At 41.1% G+C, this 23,316-nt stretch overlaps 1 protein-coding gene across 1 annotated transcript in view; it reads left to right on the forward strand.

Annotated features, from left to right (window-relative positions):
* The window catches only part of LOC137425150 (uncharacterized), a 510,298-nt gene that overhangs the window by 432,439 nt on the left and 54,543 nt on the right, over positions 1-23,316 (forward strand). The window contains exons 99-106 of the mRNA XM_078776351.1: positions 10,708-10,761; positions 10,930-10,983; positions 11,882-11,944; positions 12,062-12,124; positions 15,450-15,563; positions 15,830-15,907; positions 20,369-20,422; positions 21,380-21,428. Coding sequence (XP_078632477.1) covers positions 10,708-10,761; positions 10,930-10,983; positions 11,882-11,944; positions 12,062-12,124; positions 15,450-15,563; positions 15,830-15,907; positions 20,369-20,422; positions 21,380-21,428 — 529 coding nt within the window. The remainder of the gene's footprint in view (positions 1-10,707; positions 10,762-10,929; positions 10,984-11,881; positions 11,945-12,061; positions 12,125-15,449; positions 15,564-15,829; positions 15,908-20,368; positions 20,423-21,379; positions 21,429-23,316) is intronic.

Here is a 23,316-nt window from a genome sequence, read left to right on the forward strand (position 1 = left end):
CACAATTTCAATACTACAGCCAACAATTTAGCAAACCTTTATAACCCTCTAGAACTTTAGAATTTACCATTTAACACCATTCAGAACTTTAGAATTTACCATTTAGAACCCATTATAATTACCCTTTAGAACCCGTTATAATTTATCTTTTAGAATTATCATTTAGAACACTTTAGAATTCTCCTTTAGAATTACCCTTTAGAATTTACCCTTTATAATTAACCTTTGGAATTACCCTTTACAGTTACTCTTTAAAACCTTTTAGAATCACCCTTTAGAAGCCATTGTAATTACCCTTTAGAACCTTTTCAAATTTACCCTTTAGAACCTTTTATAATTACCTTTTAAAACCTTTTTAAATTACACTTTAGAACCCTTTGGAACTTACCCTTTAGAACTAGATAGTATTCATAGAATACTTACCCTGCACAGTCAACTTGTTGCGAGCCAACTCTTCTGTTTTTGAACATTTTTTTTTCTTTGATCCAATATGGCTGCCAGACCATGTGAGTGATGACATCATAAATTTATATTCTCTAATATAATTGTATAGATCACGCTCAATACATTTCAAACTGATCAGACTAAGCGTTGTCCCTGTCAAATTATGATGTCATAATTATGGCACAAATGACGTCATTGCAAACAACACCTATTCCCCATATGGAGTTCCTTACAATGAGCCGTGTTTCCATTTTTTACATGCAGCGGTTTTGGAGATATAGAGGTGCAACATTTTTCGGTTTTTCCAAGATGGTGCCTGTACCACATAACCTATGACGTCATGATTATCATTAAAATATTCTACAGGAGGAGGTGCTCCTGTGGTGAAAATTTTGTGCCCATCAGACCAACAGTTGCAGATGAATTTTTGTTTTATTTGTATCAGATCAAGCGTTGTACTTGTCGAATTATGACATCATAATTAAGGCACCTATGACATCACCATCAACATATCTTATTCCCCATGGTGAGTACATGACAATGAGCCATGTTCCATTTTTTTCCATTGAGCGGTTTGGGAGATATAGAGATGTAACATTTTTCCAAGATGGCGTCCATACCATGTGACTTATGACGTCATAAATATGAATAAAGAAATTCTACAGGCGGAGGCGCTTCTATGGTAAAATTTCGTGTCAATCGGACCAACGGTTGCCGAGAAAATGAATTTTTAAAATGCAGACACGTACGGCACATGTACGCAACTGAATGCTTAACCCCACTTTTCGCTTCACGAGCGCAGGGTAATTACCCTGAGACTCTCAGTTTAATAGCAGTATTTGGGCAAAATTTGACACCATCTGCACCATTGTGCATGAAAATATGAACTAAATTGGTTCACTGTTTCGACATGAGAATGCCCGTTTGCTTTTGTGAGAAGGAGGAGGGTGAGAGTAAAGATCGGATGGATGTGGAAGGGGGATGTTGAGGCTTCAGTATGGGGGAGAGGAGGTTGAGGACTTTTGATTAGGGGGTTGAGGGGTGGGGGTGAAGGCTTGAGTGTGAGGTGGGGTGGATGCCTTAGGGTTTGGAGGGGCAGGGTGAGGACTTGGGGTTGTGGGAGCTGGGAGTTCAAAGATGGGACAGAGTTGGGAGGGAAAGAGTGAGGCTTTTTGAGGAGAGGAGTTGTTAGAATTGCATATGTAAGCGTAAGTTTACTCACAGTAAAAATGTAATGTGTGTGTGTGTGTGTGTGTGTGTGTGTGTGTGTGTGTGTGTGTGTGTGTGTGTGTGTGTCACTGCAGGGGGGGGGGGGGACCTAATCACCCTACAGGTAATGTGCTAGACTCTGAAAGGGGGGCACTCAACTCTCAGGAGTGGAGCTGCTTACCTCCACCACCAAAGGTGGATGGAGGTTATGTTTTCACCCCTGTCTGTCTGTCTGTTTGTTACTTGCAAAATCGAAGATTTTTCAAGTATACTGGTCGGTTGCGTTTGTTATTCTGTCTGTCTGTTTGTTTGTTACTTGCGAAAATCTAAGGTTTTTCAAATTTATTGGTTGGTCTTGTGTGTTATTACTTGCCGGAATAGATTCCGGCAAGTATGTTGGTTTGTCTGTCTGTTTGTGTGCAGTACTACATCTACATCGTTGCACATAGCATCGCCATACTTCACACACATATTTGCCTTTCCCTGGAATAGACTGTGCCCAATTTTTTAACTCTCTAGGCCCAATGCCTCCATTATGATGTCATAATTCGACAAGTACAAAACTTCATCCAATCAAGATGCAATTTCTTGAGCGCCATGTCGGCATAAACTGGTGGAGAAAAAAAATAATGATGACGTCATCGGTCACGTATTTCGGCCGCCATCTTGGAAAAACCGAAAAGCTTTGCACCTCTATATCTCCGAAAGTGCTGAATATAAAAAATTGAGACATGGCTCATCTGTCTGTCTGTTTGTTACTTGCCAGAATAGATTCCGGCAAGTATGTTGGTTGGTTTGTCTGTCTGTCTGTCTGTCTGTCTGTTTGTGCGCAGTACTACGTCTACATCGTTGCACATAGCATCGCCATACTTTACACACATATTTGCCTTGCCCTGCAATAGACTGTGCCCAATTTTTAACTCTCTCGGCCCAAGGCCTCTATTATGACGTCATAATTCGATAATTCGACAAGTACAAAACTTCATCCAATCAAGATGCAATTTCTTGAGCGCCATGTCGGCATAAACTGGTGGAGAAAAAAAATAATGATGACGTCATCGGTCACGTATTTCGGCCGCCATCTTGGAAAAACCGAAAAGCTTTGCACCTCTATATCTCCGAAAGTGCTGAATATAAAAAATTGAGACATGGCTCATCTGTCTGTCTGTTTGTTACTTGCCAGAATAGATTCCGGCAAGTATGTTGGTTGGTTTGTCTGTCTGTCTGTCTGTCTGTTTGTGCGCAGTACTACGTCTACATCGTTGCACATAGCATCGCCGTACTTTACACACATATTTGCCTTGCCCTGGAATAGACTGTGCCCAATTTTTAACTCTCTAGGCCCAAGGTCAAGCTCAAGGTCACCAGAAACGTGAAAATCGTTAGCTTTTAATCTTACAGCCTGCGATGCAAAGCGAAACACGCCTCAGAGCTGTCACATTCACAATCGCTATGAAGTATGTACTCCCGATACGTGTTTCCTTCATTGTAAAAACTACCAAGTCAACAGTTAAAAGGATTTTGAGCCGATAGGTGTTACGGCCTTGGCAAGATCGATGGAGACAGCGATCTGTTAGCTTATACACTGCCCAAATAACTATGCTGGCTATGCTGCTAGTTATACACCACCGGCAAGAGTATACATGTATAGATTTCAAGAGTATACATGTATAGATATTGATTTCCCGCCATTTTGATCCAAAATGGCCGATAAAAAAAAAGTACATTCGGGCAAGTACTCGGTCTCTGACCGATTTTTCATTCTGTTTGTCTTTCTGTTTGTCTGTATGTCAGTCGCCTACATGTCACAATTTTCAACCGATCTTCACAAAACGTCACCAAATGGTAGAGTTGGTCATAAGCAAGAAGCCTATTGTTTTGGGGTCAAAAGGTCAAAAGGTCAACATAGGCCAAAGGTCACCAACTTTGTCAAATTGCTAAAATCCTCAATTTTCACCCGATTGACTAGAAATTTGAAGAGGATTTGCATATCTGGTCACTAAACTCAACCACTAAGTATTTTTGAGGTCAACATTGGCCAAAAGGTCAACATAGGCCAAGTTTCTAAAATCCTCAATTTTCATCCTATTAACTTGAAATTTTAAGAAGATTTGCATACCAGGTCACTGAATTCAACCACCAAGTATTTTGGAGCTCAACATAGGCCAAAAGGTCAACATAGGCCAAGTTTCTAAAATCCTCAATTTTCATCCGATTAACTTGAAATTTTAAGACAATTTGCATACCAGGTCACTGAATTCAACTACCAAGTATTTTTGAGGTCATCATAGGCCAACAACTTATTTTAGGGATTTTGCAAGTATCGTGATATGCGTGACATGTTTATTGTTTGTTTGTCTGTTTGTCACTCACCATCACACTTGTCTGTTCGAATTCTAAACCGATCGTCATGAAACTTCACCAAGTTGTAGAGGTCGTCACAATTGAGAAGCCTATTCATTTTGAGATCAAAAGTCATCTGGAGGTCGAATTTCTAAAATCGACATTTTTCATCCGATTGACTTGAAAATTGAACAGCATTTGCACATTGAGGCACTAAATAGGGAAACCAACTATTTTTGAGGTCAAATGGTCAAACTTCCAAAATCATCATTTTTCATCTGACAAACCGTCAATTTTCATCCGATCGACTTGAAAATAAAACAGCATTTGCATATTGCCTCACTGAATTGGGAAACCAACTACTTTTGAGGTCAAAAGGTGAAAGGTCAACTCAAGGTCAAACTTCCAAAATCATGAATGTTTATCTAAAAACCCATAAATTTTCATCTGATTGACTTGAAAATTGAACAGCATTTGTGAACAGCAGTGCCTCACTGAATTGGGAAACCAACTATTTTTAAGGTCAAAGGTCAATTCAAGGTCAAACTTCTAAAATCATCATTTTTCATCTGAAAAATCGTCACTTTTCATCCTATTGACCCGAGCTTTGATCAAGATCGTCAATTTTAATCTTTATGAAATTGACAATTTGCTGTATTAATGGAAACCTTTGGTGGGGGGTGGATTTTGCAAGTATCATGCTCTGCATGACGTCTTCTTGTTTGTTTCTTTGTCCGTTTGTGAACAAAATATCTCAAAAATTTTGGACGGATTCGGACACAATAATTTTTAAAGTGATTCTTCACCATTAGGAGATAGGGCCAAAAACGATACATAGCAGGATATCTCAAAAGGTTGTGGACGGGTTTAGACGAAACTTGTTGGACAGGTTATGTGTGTGACAAGGAAGAATCGATTCAATTTTGGTAAAGATCCAGATCCGGATCCAGCAAGTAGAATTTTTTAAAGTGATTCTTCACCATTGAGTGATATGGCCAACAAGGCGGAGGTATGCTCTCTACTGAGTGCCGTTCTAGTTACCCTCGCCTGAGGGGAGGGAATTGCATTTGAGTTCGTTTGTTTGTCTGTTTGTTTGTCCACAGAGAATAAATATGATTTTCTCTACAACCGTTGGTTCGATTGACAGGAAATTTTCACCATAGGTGCAACTCCACCTGTATCATTTTTTAATGATAACTATGACGTCATGGGACACGTGGTATAGGTGCCATCTTGGAAAAACCGAAAAAAATTGCACCTCTATATCTCTGAAAGTGCTGCCATGATAAAATTGAGACATGGCTCATTGTAAATAACTCTCCATGGGGAATAAAATATGTTAATGATGATGTCATAGGCACCTCCATTATGATGTCATAATTCGACAAGTACAAAACTTCATCCGATCAAAATAAAATTTATTGAGCGTCATCTAGGGATAAATTGGTGGAGAAAAAATACATACTGATGACGTCATCGGTCACGTGGTTCGGCCGCCAACTTGGAAAAACCGAAAAAAATTGCACCTCCATATCTCCTAAAGTGCTGCATAGAAAAAAATTGAAACATGGCTCATTGTAAAGAACTCTCCATGTGGAATAACATATGTTAATGATGATGTCATTCGTGCCTCCATTATGATGTCATAATTCGACAAGTACAAAACGTCATCCGATGAAGATGAAATTTCTTGAACATCATCTCGGGATAAATTGGTGGAGAAAAAAATGATGACGTCATCGGTGACGTGGTTCGGCCGCCATATTTGTTTTAACACAAAAGCCTTAAAAACCACTGAGAACACGTCCTGGTGAGGGTCTGCAATCTCTGATTGCTCTTTCCAATTTATTTTCTAATGAGAACGCCATGCTATGGTAGGACCTATTAAACTGCTTTTATGGGGGTTGTACTCAGAGTAGCAGTGACAAAACAGCCTGTGCTAGTAAATGTTCTTTGTTTTCTCTTTTACCTTTGGAAATGGTGAATGAATTATTCTAGATGGTATTGATCGTAATGCAAAGGTTCAACCAAGTGAAAATTGTTACAAGGACAAAGATACAGGTCCATCTGACAAACTTCTCTTGGTTGTGCCTTCACATTTCTTTGGAAACTTGATTTCTGTCATTAAAATCCAACAAATTATTCATGAAGTAGACGATTGATAACGACATTGAAATCACAAGCAAATAATAAATCCATGAGTGATGGTGATAACATTTTCAGAATAGGATACAAAACACAAACGACATACTTGATATTTTGGTATTTGGTGGTAATCCTTGCTCTAACTAATCTAAACACTTGTTCCATGTCTTTAAATTAATCAAATCCAAAGAAAAAAAATCGTAATTTGCTCCACAACTCTTTTCCCACAGTGTTTGTCAACAAGGTGCCATTTCTGAATTAAATGCCTTGATGATTAATAGAACCAATTAGTACAACCAGACATCCCTGACCTGGCTCAAATATATTATATGTTCTGACTTCTCAACTCTCACCTATGTTTCATGATATTGGAGAATTACAAAATCTACTGACAAGCAACCTAGGTCCAATTAACCTCCACAAAAGGGTGTTTGGCTTTCACACTTATTCCATCATTTGTTATCCCTGGACACAAATAACTCGTTGTTTTTCAGCCTTAACCCAAAAATTATAATCTCAAGGTCAACCAGTCCCCTTCTTAAAACCCCTGATGGCAGTTTGTGAATTACATTTTCATTTCTGGTTTCTGGTGTATGCACTCAATTTCCTTGTTCACCTCAAACAGTCTCATCTCAGATTGTGCTTTAACCCTTTGAGTGCGGGATTTTTTTTGATAAAAATACCCACGGTACGGGATTAATTTGGCATTTTGGTACGGGAATGCAACCACGTACTGACGATTTATTTATAGGTATAGTCAATGACGTGTTGTAAAGTCATCCGTACGCAAAACTTTTTCGCGGGTTGCGGCACTGGACGTCATCCGTACTCAAAGGGTTAAAAACGCAGACTATCTCAACTCAGTGTTGGTTCACGAGTTATCAAACAGAGTGACCACTATATTCGTCATGGGTGTGTGTCTGTCTGTCTGTCTGTCCACAGCATAACTACCCGATGATATCATCCGATCTTAATGAAACTTGGGTGGGAGGTTGATATCATGATCTAGTTGTGTCCTGCCTAGAGTGGGCGTATTGCGCCCATTGTGGGCGGAGCGGCGCCCGAAAAAGATGTCTTTGTAGGGGGGTAATCAAGTTCAAGCTACATCTTCTCCGAGGGAGTTGGTGGAATCTGACAGGGGTTTCGGTATTTGGTTAGGCCAATGTCATGTGTCTAGCCCCACGGAGCTCGATTTTTCATTTTCGCCCCAAGGTCAAGGTCACTAAATTTAGAAAAGTCGATTTTTGATGGTTTTATTACATTGTTCGCTTCCTGATAGGGTGAAATGTCGTACATGATCTTATATTAACCCATACATCATGAAATACAAGTTTTCCAACAAATTTCAGAATCTTCGACCTTTGACCTTTGAAGGTCACAAAGGTCAAAGTTTCAAAGTTGTCGGAATCAAACCGAATTTTCGGTATTGTGTAGCTAACTAACCTCATAACTGATTATACATTATTTTCTATCTCATTCCAAGGTCAGTAACCTTCGTTTTGACATTTCCGGGCCAGCACCACACACAATTACGTACAGCTGGCTCTTAAAGGCCTGCGCACGCAGCGCATTGGGGCCCTTTGTAAATAGGCATGTACACCGTATGTCGGGGCCCGACACCTGCCACGTGGGCCCCCGACCCCCCAGTCCGGGCCTGTTTCGGTTATAGTCCGTCCTTTGTCATTGAATATCGCTCGCTCGTGAACCATCGTCGTCTCCTGACTTGTTTGCCTTAAAATCTCATCTACCCAAACCATTGTTCTATGTACTAACGTCACCACCCCTCATAATCGATGCATTCTTGACTCTATTTCACCAGAGAAGGTAGAAAAAGGTTTTTTGTACACATGATCGCTCATGAAAGAGATAGAGCAGAATGGAAGGGAACAAAATGGAAAGGGGGAAACACCAACAGCAGAGTTGAAGTGAGATCGAAGGGAAGGGGGTGAAGGACACATGGGGTGAACAAAAGCTGCACACAAGCTGAAACACAACCAGAAGATGAAGGGCAAAGTGGGAATGAAACAGAAAAGAAACAAACCAACCAACAACTACTAAATGAAAGAGATGAGGGAGAGGGGGAAAAAAATCACAATAACTCGGAAAAAGGAAATGCTTGGGAATGGGGTCATTTGGGATAGACGAGATCATGAGTATGGATGGGAGATAACCTGAGGTAGTGGCGAACATGCTTTGAAGTCCTGGAGGGACGAATGGAAGAATAGGACTGAACAGACTGGGGAAATGGGTTCCACAAGCAAGAGAAAAAAGGAACAAATGAGTGGAGGTGAGCAAGTGAGCCTGGATTTGGGGAATTTACCAAGAAGCGGGTTACTGGCAGACCATGTGTGCCCTGCAAAAATATGGGACGGACAGAACCAAGAGAGGGTAGAAGTTGCAAGACTAAAAAGGGGGCAGTATAATACAGAATGGCCACCAACCTGTCTGTGATGTGAAAGTAACAGGCCTCGACACTCGGCTTCATCACAGGATATCCCAGTTATTTTGAGGGCTTTGCTTTCCAGGCATCAAGAAGGGCAAGGTGTGAGGCAGGAGCACCAGCCCAAAGGGAGAGCAGTACAGTACTCTATCAAGCTGTGAATAAATACCTTGTAGATTGTCAAAAGTTCAGATTGGCCAAGGAAAGACGTTGCACGATAAAGGATTCCCAGTCGGCAGCTGGCTTTGGAGGCCATCTTGGAAATATAGTCTGCCCAAGAAAGATCATGGCTGATGGTGAGGGCCAAAAGTTTTTTGAGTGACTTAACCTCTTCAAGTGTTTTGTTTAGGAAGTAGATGGGAAGGTGAGGGTCTGCAATCTCTGAATGCTCTTTCTTGTTTCAATTGTGATAGATATTTTACACCGAAGATGTTGAATTAACTTTCTTCTATACACAAAGAATTAAGTTAAGCACCCCCCCCGTTTTTTTACAACCTCGCACATTACAAGTTTGTTGTCGTCAAAACAGTGTAATATACCCATGATATTGCTATATTTTCTGGAGAAGTGATATTATGGTCACATAAAAACATAACAATCATGCCGTTTTCAATATTTTATTCTGAATAATTTAAGGTGAAATTTTTTGGGAATTTTAGGCATATTTGCACCTCAATTTAAGTATGGAGCTATAGGTCCATCACGGACAGTGTGGATGACGTTTATGTTTTCTAACGTACAGTCATTGTTCTGAGAAGACCTCTAGCGATCTTTGCGTCAATAACGTGTGTAGGACCCACGTGATCGGATCACTGACTCAACCCTACGTCTCATAGACCCTGTAAGCCGTCGTATGCGTTGCTGTGGCAGGTTGTTCCATTCCCGATGTAATGCACGTTCCAATTCATCCAGATTGGCTATTGGAGGGACCATCTTCGCAATTTGTCGTCCCAACATGTCCCAAACGTGCTCGAGGGGGTTCAGGTCAGGACTGTACGCAGGCCAGGGGATGGTTGTCACAGCACCTTGCTCCAGCAAGGCTCGGACGCGTCTCGCACGGTGAGGCCTGGCGTTGTCATCCATGAAGATGGGTCTGCTGGCGAGGGTGTGGTCATCGAAGTGCGGGATTACGGTGGTATTCAGGATTTCCTCGGCATATCGCTCTCCGTTGAGGTTACCTCGCACAGTTATCAGGTCCAACTTACAGTCATGGGAGAAGCATCCCCAGACCATAATCGAGCCACCACCAAAGGGTACCGTTGGTTGAATGTTTTTAGGTGCATACGCGGTGTTTTTGTGGCGCCACACCCGAACACGCCCATCTGTCACGTACAGCAAGAACCGGCTTTCATCCGACCAATGAACTCGCCTCCAAGACCGGATGTTCCATCCACGTCGCGCTAGGCACCATGCCAAACGCTCCCTCTGATGTCGTTCGAGTAGCCTTGGACGCTTGATCACTCGTCTTGACCTTAAACCGGCCGATTTCAGGCGGTTCCTCACGGTACGGTGACATAGCCTTCTGTTGGGCAGCCAGTTGTCCTTCAGGAAATGGCTCGAGGCGAAGGGATATCGTCGCACCAGTCTCAAAAGCGCTCTATCTTGGCGGACTGTTGTCACGCGAGGTCTTCCAGACCTTGGGCGGTCCTTCACCGCATCCGTTTCCTGGTGTTTCTGCACCAACCGACTGATCACCGAATGGTGGTAACCAAACGTTCGAGCTACAGCTTTTCTGGACATTCCGGACTCGATCATGCCTATTATCCGCCATCGTTCTCCGTCCGACAACCGTCTACGGGCCACCATTACGAGAAAATGACCATGTAACCCCCACACGAGCTCAGGCGTGACTTGCAATAACCCGTGATGATAGTGCATTTACAGAAAATCACGACCACGTGGATGATAACACGTGCTGCACGAGCGATGGGCGTCACAGATGAGTGCACTCATCTGCATTTCATCAATGGATAATTGCTAATGTCATACCAATCATTATTTGATCTCACATACCTTAGAATATATGCCAATGTATACATATACACAAAGAATATATATTAGGGGGTGCTTACCTTAATTCGTTGTGTAGGGGTGCTTACTTAATTCTTTGTGTATACATTCTATAGGGTCAAATTGGTTACAAGGGTTTCTGCGGTGATGCTGGAGCCAAAGGAATGAAGGTACGATTCCATATACCATATTAATTTCAGCTACCTTTGTGCATTAATTGCCCCAATCTGTTATTTACCCTTTTATACAATAAACATTCTGGTGTTCAGTCTAGTTGTCTTAAAACATTTTTCAAAAAATCCCCTTTGGAGGTACTAACATCCTTTTTGACATTTCAGGGTTCTCAAGGTTTACCTGGCATTCCACAAAAGGAAGGGGTAAATGGAGCCTTGGTATGTATTTAACCTTCCATGATTGCAATCAAGTGTATATACAACAGTAATTAATTGGTGTCACATTAAATTACCGTTTTGTATGAGCTTGCCCCCATGTTTATTCCCTGATGGGTTCTGTTTACAATAAGCTTGTCCTGTAAAATTAGATATAACTTTTTTAACTGTTGTGATGTATCTGCTGTTATTCTGTGTTAGTTAAAACGATGATGCCACTCAACATATTTAACATTAAAAGTACTGTCAATTAAAACAGTATAACATTGTTTCATGGTGCTGGTACCATGTGTGACTTTAATATTTGCTTTTTGGTTCACGAGTTATCAAGTGACCACTATATTCGTCATGTGTGTGCACGTCTGTCTGTGTGTGTGTCTATCTGTCCGCAGCATAACGACCCGATGATGTCATCCGGTCTTGATGAAACTTGGGTGGGAGGTTGATATCATGATCTAGTTGTGTCCTGCCTAGAGTGGGCGTATTGCGCCCATTATGGGCGGAGCCACGCCCAAAAAAGATGTCTTTTTAGGGGGTAATCAATTCCAAGCTACATCTTCTCCTAGGGGTTTGGTGGAATCTGACAGGGGTTTCGATATTTGGTTAGGCCAATGTCATGTGTCTAGCCCCATGGAGCTCGATGTTTCATTTTTAATTTTTTTTTTCATTTTCACCGAATTTTCGGTATTGTGTAGCTAACCAACCTCATAACTGATTATACATTCTTTTCTATCTCATTTCAAGGTCAATAACCTTCGTTTTGACATTTCCGGGCCTGGCCTGTCCGGGCCTGTTTCGGTTATGGTCCGTCCTTTGTCATTGAATACCGCTCGCTCGTGAACCATCGTCGTCACCTGACTTGTTGTACTTATGGCTGAATTTTTTTATTGGTATTCCAAAGGGCGATAGTGGCAGCATTGGCGATCAAGGGAAAAAAGGAGAGCAAGGGGCCACTGGAGCTAAGGTACACTATAAGGAGTCAAGTTTGATCACAAATCGATTCATTTTTCTGCATGCTTTATTAATTTTTTATATGAATAATCGTTATGTTCCTACATTTTTTCCTCCTTCCTTCATCAAGGGAGAACATGGAATTCCTGGCATTGATGGTATAAAGGGAATGTTGGGTGAAACAGGACAAAAGGTGACGATATACTTCTGGGGTGACAATGTACTTCAATATATCTATACTTATTTCTGTTTATTTCATTCTTATTTTCCCTTATAATGACCAATTATATATTGCTGTTCCGTGTACATTTCTATTGGATTTACCTGAAAGCCATGCCAAACAGTATGGAGAGCTGAAACTCTGCTCTGTGGCCAAATGTGCTTAAATTTGTTCTCGTGAGAGGAAGAAAGACGTCATTACACATAGTCTAGTAGGAAGACTAGGTCCCCCTGCACCCCCCGGAGATATACTTCTAATCAGTGTTTCTAGATTGGAAAAAATGTGTAGAAAATGACTAGCTATGGCCCCAAGCTGAAAAAATGTCCCACATACCATTTTTATGCAAATTACTGCTGCAAATTTTATGCAAAATTATGCAAATTTTATGCAAATTTTTGATGAGGAGTAGAGTTGAGGGGTCTTTGAGGGCTTCATCGAGGTGCTCTCGGTTGCAAGACTGGGTCATTCTGAGAAGCACAGCAGGGTCAGAGATCATGATGTTCTCCTCCTCAGTGAATCTCTCCATCAACAGCCTCTCCATTGCCTCACACACTGTTTTGAGGCAAAAGAGGGACTTTGCGTAGGCCTTTCCACTGAGAACACCTTTGAGAGATCCACTTGTTACTAGTTGTGCCTCAAAGAGAATCTCTGCATATCCAGAACCACGCATCTTGTGTCCAGTGAGCATCCCGATGTAGTTCATGGATGTGTGGAAGGGTCCAATCGTTACTACATGACTAGCAAATTCATTTGGCCAGCGCCAGATGATGGGAAGGGCTTTCATGCAGACACCCAGATCAAATGTATTCAGGACCCATCTCTGACCCACCTCAGCAGTTGCTGCCTCGGAACGCTTCAGTAGCTCACGAACAACTGCGTTGTCTGTGATCGGTCTGTGCCTGGTGCCTGCATGGCATGGCAATGGCCTGCAGCCTGTGCCTGGGCTAGGGGGTTTCACCTCTGCAACTGGTTCTCCCCCACCCAGCAAATCAACAGTCGACTACTGCACGCCTATCCACCAACCGATCACAGACAACGCAGTTGTTCGTGAGCTACTGAAGCGTTCCGAGGCAGCAACTGCTGAGGTGGGTCAGAGATGGGTCCTGAATACATTTGATCTGGGTGTCTGCATGAAAGCCCTTCCCATCATCTGGCGCTGGCCAAATGAATTTGCTAGTCATGTAGTAACGATTGGACCCTTCCACACATCCATGAACTACATCGGGATGCTCACTGGACACAAGATGCGTGGTTCTGGATATGCAGAGATTCTCTTTGAGGCACAACTAGTAACAAGTGGATCTCTCAAAGGTGTTCTCAGTGGAAAGGCCTACGCAAAGTCCCTCTTTTGCCTCAAAACAGTGTGTGAGGCAATGGAGAGGCTGTTGATGGAGAGATTCACTGAGGAGGAGAACATCATGATCTCTGACCCTGCTGTGCTTCTCAGAATGACCCAGTCTTGCAACCGAGAGCACCTCGATGAAGCCCTCAAAGACCCCTCAACTCTACTCCTCATCAAAAATTTGCATAAAATTTGCATAATTTTGCATAAAATTTGCAGCAGTAATTTGCATAAAAATGGTATGTGGGACATTTTTTCAGCTTGGGGCCATAGCTAGTCATTTTCTACACATTTTTTCCAATCTAGAAACACTGATTAGAAGTATATCTCCGGGGGGTGCAGGGGGACCTAGTCTTCCTACTAGACTAACAAGCTTACGTATGATGCATCACCTAAGCTGCAGCTGCATAATGAACAAAATGTGACAAAGCTGTGAAATTACTGTAATTATGTTTGTACCAGGGATTGAGGCAAATCTACATTTGGCCCAACGAGAACTTTGCAGTCACATTATCATTCATTAATCAGACCAAGATACCACTGATTATATAACCTGAAATAATCCAATAACTCTTCGGCTTATTGGTAAAACTGTACAATAATGTACGCAAAGGGACTTTTTGTTGGTTCTCTGAAAGAGGCACTTGACTCTCTATATTCAAATCGAATTAACTCACACTCCAACTCAACTAACCCGTCAAATTTTCAAACTAGATTTAAAATAAACATGCATGCAATCTAGTATGATGCACAAATTGCGATTGGTGACTTTTTGCAAACGGCACGAGTCCAGGCACAACGTCTGCCCTAGATGATTACCTGACCTTTGTCTACCCCTAGACTTGCACCTGCATGCATATGGCATGGCAACCTCCCCATTATGGGTGTAACACACTGTATTGAAGCACTAGAACGATGTAATTCCCCTGGCATTTTGCGCCACCAGTGTTGGCAGCTGGCTACCTGCCTGTGTTGGCAGCTGGCTACCTGACTGTGTTGGCTGTGCGTGCCTCCATGCAAATTAATTTTGTTCCTAAAACAATGCTGTTCCATGTACAACATGTAAGTGATCTCAAAGCTTTATAAAATATTTATTTCTGAAAAGTCAATCCTCTATTCTGGCCCACAAATCCATCATTTTTTGGTGTTGCTATCTTACATCGGGGCTGGCAGGATAGCCTTAAAGTACGCACACTCGCCTCTGAGCTGTCTCGACATGGGTTTGAAACTCGGCCGAGCTATAAACTGTCACCTTGATGTTTTACATGTAGGGCGAGGCATGGACATTAAACTGCATGTCCCATCTGCTAGCATTAGTGGGTAGACCTTAAATATCCCACTGTGTCCTTCACGAAGAGTAGGCGATCTATCAATAGCACCCTGAACAAATTCCAAATTCTTCCTCTGACCTATTTGGTCAAAAGTCAGGCTGCGCCAGCAGGTTTGTAAAAGACTGGAGCCAAAACCTTTCCCCTGGCCAACTCCACGAGACGTGAATAATTATGGCTGTTAAATACTCATCAGCTTACATCACTTCTTAATCTTTATTTCAAAATCAGTCTTAACATGTCTTCTCCATTTCTTCATTCTTATTCTCCCATTTGTGTAATACTTCCAAAAGTAAAAAGTATTCACCCTCAGTCTCTTTTACCATTTTGATTGTACATATAGCTTGGCTTAATGGTTGCTTGGCCCACTGTTCTTGCCTTGCTTCATTGTCTTAATCCATCCCTCCTTTATACGCCTAATTATTATTTTTTTCATTGTCCTTTCTTCCCTATACTTGTGCATTTCCAAATTAGTTCCTGGGTGTGGCATATTTATTCTTAAATAAAATCAAATAAGACATCCCGCACCCATTATCTCCATTCTTTTATATTACTGCAAAACTTTCCTTCAACCAGGCAATCAATTCTAAGCTGATACCTTATTTTCAGATTTATATTCTATGCACAGGGTTTTTCAGGTCTCCCTGGACTACCAGGCCCAATGGGACCACCTGGTCTGCGAGGGTCTCCTCAAACTGGTCATCCAGGCATTCGAGGACCGGAGGGACCCAAAGGAAAGAAGGTGAAGATTGCCTTTTGTTTATTCTGCTTATTGTTTCTGCTAGTAGGAAGCACAGGAGTTACAAGTGGGTATATACATTGATTGTGAGATACAGATATATCTCTATATATAAGGTCACAGAGATGGAAGATGACCGTGAGTTGATTGATACGGACAATTAAATCACAACGAATATGCAAACAACTTAAAATGGTGAAAATAGTGGGCTATTTTTGTACTTTGGTGGGGGGGAAATAATTTTTGTACTTGTGGTGTTTCCCTGCCAGGGAGACCAAGGTCCATCAGGTATCAGCGAAGTTGGAAGTCTGGGCCTTGCTGGTTTCGCAGGAAAAAAAGGAAAAAAGGTGAAAAGCAATTGTTATCAGTGTCCCAAACCTTTTCAGAATTATCTACATCACATTACACCTTTTAACAGTTTATATTGATTATTCATTCACCAAAATCTTTATAAAAACGAATTCAAGTTGCCCAATATTTACCTCCACCACGGTTGTTCTCACCCATCTGTTTGTCTCTTTGTTTGTCTGTCTGTCTGTGAGCAAGATATCTCAAAAAGTTATGCACAGATTCTGACGAAATTTGGTGGACAGATTGGGTTTCTTACAAGGATGAATTGATTCGATTTTGGTAAAGACCCGGATCTGGATACGATAATTTTAAAGTGATTCTTCACCATTCAGAGATAAGGCCAAAACGATATATAGCATGATATCTCAGAAGGTTATGGGCATATTCAGATGAAATGTGGTGGACAGGTTGAGTGTGTGACAAGGAAGAATTGATTTGATTGTGGTGAAGATCTGGATACGAGATGTTTTTTTTTTTCTAAGTGATTCTTCACCATTGAGTGATAGGGCCAAAAACGATATATAGCACGATATTTATAATAATAATAATAATAATAATAATAAAAATTATTTATGTAGCACTTTTCAAATACAAAGAAATCTCAAAGTACTGGACAAGGGAAAATCAGTTGATCAAGTAAAAAAGAAAAAAAAAGAAATGTAATAAGAATCAAAATAGAGTAGAGTAAAATTATATATATAAAAAAATAGCAATCAAGAAAAAGAATCAAGTGTCATAAAATAAAAATAACAATTTTCAAGAAGTTGTGGACCGATTGGGACAAAACTTGGTGGATGGGTGTGGTAGGTGATAATAGCCAGCTCATTAGATTTTGGTTCAGGTCCAGATCCAGATCTGGCCTTATCAGTGGGATACAAAACGTAAACTGTTCAGCCTGGCGGAGGTATGCAATCTTTCGAATGTTGGTCTAGTTGTGCATGCGTTCATTATTTTAATCGATTGCAAAACGAAGCATGTTGTCATCCTGTCGATTGTGGTGGGTGTAATAGTGTATGCCTGTAATCAATCTTGTGAGTCGTGGTATCATGGTAGCGAACAGGATGGCTGAGATGTACGCACACTTGCCTCTAAGCTGTCTAGCGGTCTAGCCTGTGTTAGAATCCTGATCCAGCTATAAACTATCATTCCAGCGTTTCAGATGCAGGGTCAATGTATGTGTGCCATCCCTCGGATGGACGTTAAATGGGGGTCCACTCTGCCGGCATTCTTTGTTGGATGTTATAGATCCCACGGTGTCCTGCGCAAAGAGTAAGCAAGCTATCGCCGGCATCATGGTCAAATTACAAATTCCTTCCCTAACCTACAGAGGTCATTCCCTCAGCCAATGATGCTACCCTGCAACCTTATGCTGCATATGAAAGAAGACGATCGTAGCAAGAGATGCAGTGAAACTTGCCCTTCTTTCAAAAGTACAGTTTACACATGGCAAAAAAGAATGTGGGTGTATCCTGGATATGTGGTATCATGTTGTTTTGCTATTGGAAGTTGAGCCCCTTGTTGTCCAGCAGGAATAGGCCAGAAATTGCAGATGTAATTAAACTAGTACACCCATTCCCTACGGGAGTGGCAGAAAGGATTATTCCTATCTGGGGGTATATAGATTACAATAGATCTAAGGTCGGGCCTCAAGAACATCGGGGGTGTGTTCATTTATCAAGTTTCTTGTGGAGTGCTCACTAAGTGGTTTAAGCATTCGAGAAAGCACTCCATTTAAAAGTGTTGATAAGGAACGGCTGGCTTGGAAATCGCTAGCTAGCTGCTTGGTAACTAAATACACCCTGGATTCCTCCCTTTCAGTTTCATGTTGAAGAGCAGTAGCGACTGTTTAAAAAGGTAATCATACATGTTTGTGGTTTATAATATTTTTACTTCTGGTAGGGGTGCTCCCACGAAAACGGCACGAGAAGATGTTTATGGATGTTAACATGACGTTTGTTCAAGGAGGAAAAACCCATTGGGGAGGGGGTATTATTAGTATTAATATTGTTTTATAATAACATTAATATTATGCTATTATGTTTAGTGTTGTTACTTTTGTTATTAGATGCGGCTTTGGAAAAACGCCACGATAAAGCTATTTTAACACAGATATACACCTCAACACGCAACCCCACTTGGTGGGGAAATCATTTTTGGGGTGGGGGAGCAGAAGGGTTCAATCATGTGACCACCTAAATCATGTGAGTCTTAGTCTCCCTGTCAGGCTTGGTTGCGATTGGATAAGTAACGACCAAATGTGTCGTGGTTAAAAACTGTCAGACAGACACCAAATTGCGTATTTTAGTATGATGTACATACGTGTAAAGTCATGTGAATAGCCAGAACAGTGATGGAGAGAATCTTATTTATTTGCCAATTAGAGTTCAGCCTGGAGCAATTACTATGGTTCCAGGGATAGTGAGATTTGGTTTCATGAAAATGTTAGGAAAGAGACTGAGCTATTAACATTTGAGAAAAAAGGATTACTTGAGGATATGACAGAAATATTTAAGATATCAAAGAAAATAACAGAGTAGATTAAAATAGAAAAATTCATATGAGGAATACTGATATAGATGCAGGTGGCTAAGGCAAGCGTGTGTGTGTGTGTGTGTGTGTGTGTGTGTGTGTGTGTGTGTGTGTGTGTGTGTGTGTGTGTGTGTGTGTGTGTGTGTGTGTGTGTGTGTGTGTGTGTGTGTGTGTGTGTCGTTGGTTGCGAACTCCATATGTGGATTTCAAAAGGTGGAACGGAGCCTTCCCTAGTGTCAAAGTATCCACGTTTGTGTGGGTGTGTGTATGTATGAGTGTGTACACGTATATGTGTGTGTGCGTGCAAGTTGGTGTTGCGTGGGTGGGTTTCAGGAGATGGAACGGAGACCTACCAGGTCTCAAAGTATCCACATCTGTTTGTGTGTGTGTGTGTGTGTGTGTGTGTGTGTGTGTGTGTGTGTGTGTGTGTGTGTGTGTGTGTGTGTGTGTGTGTGTGTGTGTGTGTGTGTGTGTGTTTGACTACATGTCCTAGGGTGTTTTTTTCCTTTTTTTCTCTCATATGGTTACCAGTGTACTGTGTTGAGGATGCAGTTGAAATATGTTGCAGACTACAAAGGCAGAATTACTTTTTTATGCCTCCGCCCCCGAAGGTGGCCTGAAGCATTATGTTTTCGGTTGCCTGTCCGTCTTTCCATATGGGCTAAACCTCGTTTTTTTCAGCAACCATATGTCCGATTGAGACGAAACTTTCAGGGTAGGAGTGACACCCATGCAGTGACACCGTGCAGAATGTTTTTTATGATAATTGTGATGTCATATGTCACGTGTTAGGCAGACATCTTGGATTAAATCAAATAATTAAAATTAAATTATATCTCGGAAACCGCTGAATGGAAAAATTTGAGACTTGACACATTGTTAAGTACTCCCAATGGGGAACAAAAGCATGGTAATGATAACATCATAGGTGAAGTGGTATACCAGCCAAAAATTGTTTTAATCGAATTCCTTATCCTAAAAATCAGAAATTGCATGCACATGATCTATGACCCATTTGTATTGAAATATTAAATTTATGACATCATAGGTCACATGGTTTGGCGGCCATATTGGATTTAACCTAAAACCTTTAAAAAAACATCTTGTCCCAAACCACCAAATCGATTGACTCGAAACTTTACATGTGTCATTGACTAGGCATGGCAATTAAAAGATGATCATGAAAACATCATTACTCACATGGTGTGGCAGCCATATTGGATTGAAGGAAAATATTAAATAATTATATCTCTGAAACCGCTTACCCTATTGATGCGAAATTTTACAAATATCATCTAAAACCACTGTTGCATATAGTTTGAAAATGATTATGTTGCAGGTTACATGGTTTGGCAGCCATATTGGATAGAAAAACGAACCTTATCCGATCAACACAAAACTTCACAAACATGATCCCCTACCCATACATATGCAGAGCGTACATTTTTCAGATCATATGTCATGTGGTATGGCAGCCATATTAGCTTGAAAGCCGATATTTAAAAACATTCCCTTCACTGAAACTGCTTCACCGATCGATGTGAAACCTGTCATGGCTGGGGAAAATGTGATACTTGAAAACAACTGAAGGGATTTAAATCAAACTTGTTTATTTTTAGGACAGTGGACGAGGACATCTACCCATTGTGCGACTTTGCGGAGGCATATTGGCGGCACAGTTGCATTGTTCTAGTTACATCTCTTTCCTTGCATTTGATGCATTTTCAAACAAACTACTGTATTAAGGTTTACCAAACCTTTAACATTAAAAGAAACATTAAACCAAACCATAAAAACATCAAACATCGATTCAAGTTAATCACACAACTCCAGGTATTTAAGATTTTGAATTATTGTATGGCCAAACAAAATAATTGACGAACCAGTATACCAGACATAACTGACTGCATCTGCAACCCTTCTTGCAGGGAAACAAGGGCATGCTGGGCAAAAGAGGTGAAAATGGACAAAGAGGAATTACGGTAGGATTTCAAGAGTGATGCAAAAGCATGCACCTGCCACCAGCACTGCCATTCATTATGGCCAACCTTCTCAATTCTAATTGGATAGAAATCCTCATGGTTCTAGCTACAAATGTCTCTTGTGCAGCCAGCCATGCGTGCTGGATGAGAGCTGCTTGTCCACTCCATGGGATTACTGTGGAATTAAGACGAGTCCATATTGAACCATCCCATAACTCCACGTAAAATCAATCTGTCTATTCTTGTACCAATTTTGAGGCTTTCAAAATATGAAATGATAACGTTTGACATTCATGGAACACTATTCATTTAAATTTCATGAAAATAAGTTTTAACTATTTCGTGTTTTATCTGATTGCTATTGTTATTGTTCTTATTTAGTGCTGCTTTGGAGCAGGGCTGAAAATGGCTTTGGGGATAATTAAGGCTTTTGCATTGCTGACAAAATACTTTCATTCAAGTTTGTTCTCAGAAAGTAAAAGTATTGAAAGTGGGTTTATGAACTTTCCAAAACCTTCCAGCAAGCTATATCTGGGCCTAGCGTAGCTTCCCCTAATGACACTAGTCTTCATGATTAAGACCATATATCCATTACATATCTGGGCCTGACTGCTTTAACATTCATAAGAGCAAATGTCTTTTTGGTTGACTTTACATATTGTTTGTTCCTAAAAGTTTTGTAATAATTTACATTTTCTATCAGGTTAGTTGTTACTATACTTTGATTAGAGTTGTTATACAGAAAAAAACCAACAGTAATGAAATGTTGTTGGGGAGATATAAAGCCAAACACATATATGTACATTTATTTATACATTTCTGAATTCATTTCATTTTTTTTTTAATGTTTCATGTACCACTAATTAATCCATTTTAAAGCCATTAGATGAGCACAGGTGTTGTAAAGCAATATTTCTGGCATCACAAAGCTTAATGTTTCTTGTCTGCTGCCTACAGCAAGAGAAGGTTCTGGAAATAATCCGTGAGGAGATGAATGCCCTATGTCGTAAGTCCCTGCACTCAGCAAGACATAACTTATGTTGGTTACAAATATAGTACTTTAAACAGACTACAAAAAACACAAAAATTGCATTGAGATTAATTGTGGAAGATGTACTGTGTTGTTGTTACCTCCACCACCAAAGGTGGATGGAGTTTAAGTTTTCACCCCTGTCTGTTTGTCTGTCCGTTTGTGAACAAAATATCTCATAAGGTTGTGGACGGACGAAATTTGGCAGAGATGTAGCATATGATGGACGAAATGATTAGATTTTGGTGAAGATTCGGATCCGACTACTATAATTTTTTAAGTGATTCTTCACCATTGGGAGATAGGGTCAAATACGATACATAGCAGGATATCTCAAAAAGTTGTGGACAGATTTGGACGAAACTTGGTGGACCGGTTGGGTGTGTCACAAGGAAGAATCAATTCAATTTTGGTGAAGATCCGGATCTGGATCCAGCTAGTAGAATTTTTAAGTGATTCTTCACCATTGAGTACCAGTTCACTGGTAATTCCCTGTGTGTCGCAAAGGGCGACTAAAGGGCGAGAGTATATACAGTGGCTAGGGCGGAAGAACATCCGGCCATAAAACATTGCTTCAAAAAGGGGACCAGGGTGCCCTAAAAAGGCCAACCCCTGCTCTGCGGGGGAAATGGCCTCTAAAGGTGGTTCATTTCATTGTTCTTCACCATTGAGTGATATGGCCAACCAGGCGGAGGTATGCTTTCTACTGAGTGCTGTTCTGGTTGTTGTTATTTTAATTAACTAGGGCATGCCCGTACTATATATATATCTAAAATTATATCCCCCCCCTCTATTTACATGAAATGGTTTGGTCCATGAAATGTTTTGGTCCATTCGCAACGCCAAAGCGAACGGCGAACGCTTTACATGAAATGGTTTGGTTCATGAAATGTTTTGGTCCATTCGCAACGCCAAAGCGAACGGCGAACGGCTTGCGAGTACAGTGACAATCCCCCCCCCCCCCCCCTCTATTTACATGAAATGGTTTTAATTAGTTTTAAAACATAGTTTAACGCCAACATATGGCATGCCCGTACCCGTACTATCCGTAATGGCGCACGCTCTCACAGGAGCTCCGGAAGGTCGCATATCGCAGGAAAGCGAAAGAATCGCAAATTAGTTTTAATTAGTTTTAAAACATAGTTTAACGCCAACATAGCGCCAACATAGTTTGCCGACGGGAAATAAATGAATACGCTCTCAAATGTGCCATCCGAGGCAGAGTCTGTTCGCCACGTTCGGCACACGTGATAGCTCGCTGCTCTCTGATTGGTTGAATCGTTTTTTGGACATAGCTCGGTAACTACTTCTGCGATTAATTTAAAACCTTGAAAAGGCACATCCTCGGGTCCCCAGCAATATACCTGGCAAGTTTCAAGTATATCGGACCGGTAGTTGTCGAGAAACAGCGGTCACAGACAAACATACAAACATACAAACAAACATACACACAGAGATTACTGGAATTATAGATAGATGATTTATAACTTGTGTGTATATATATATATATATATATATATATATATATATATATACATACACACACACACACACACACACACACACACACACACACACACACACACACACACACACACACACACACACACACACACTGCAGCAGGGAAAGGATGTGAGGAGGAGAGTGAAATGGCCAGGTATGGCAGAAAGGGAAGTATGGGAGAGAATGGATGGAGTGATATGTGGGGCGCTTCATAGGTTGAAAGGAAGGGTGGAAGATAGATTGAGAAAGATGAATGAGATTGTGTTTGAGTATGCAGGTGTCACGTTTGGAGTGAAAGAGTGTGTAGAGAGGGGTGAGTAGGAGGCATGTTTGAGCAGGAGGCAGAGGGAGATCCATGAG

This window comes from Myxine glutinosa, chromosome 4 (genome assembly GCF_964187855.1).
Source record: "Myxine glutinosa chromosome 4, kmMyxGlut1.1, whole genome shotgun sequence".
Classification (NCBI taxonomy): Eukaryota; Metazoa; Chordata; class Myxini; order Myxiniformes; family Myxinidae; genus Myxine; species Myxine glutinosa.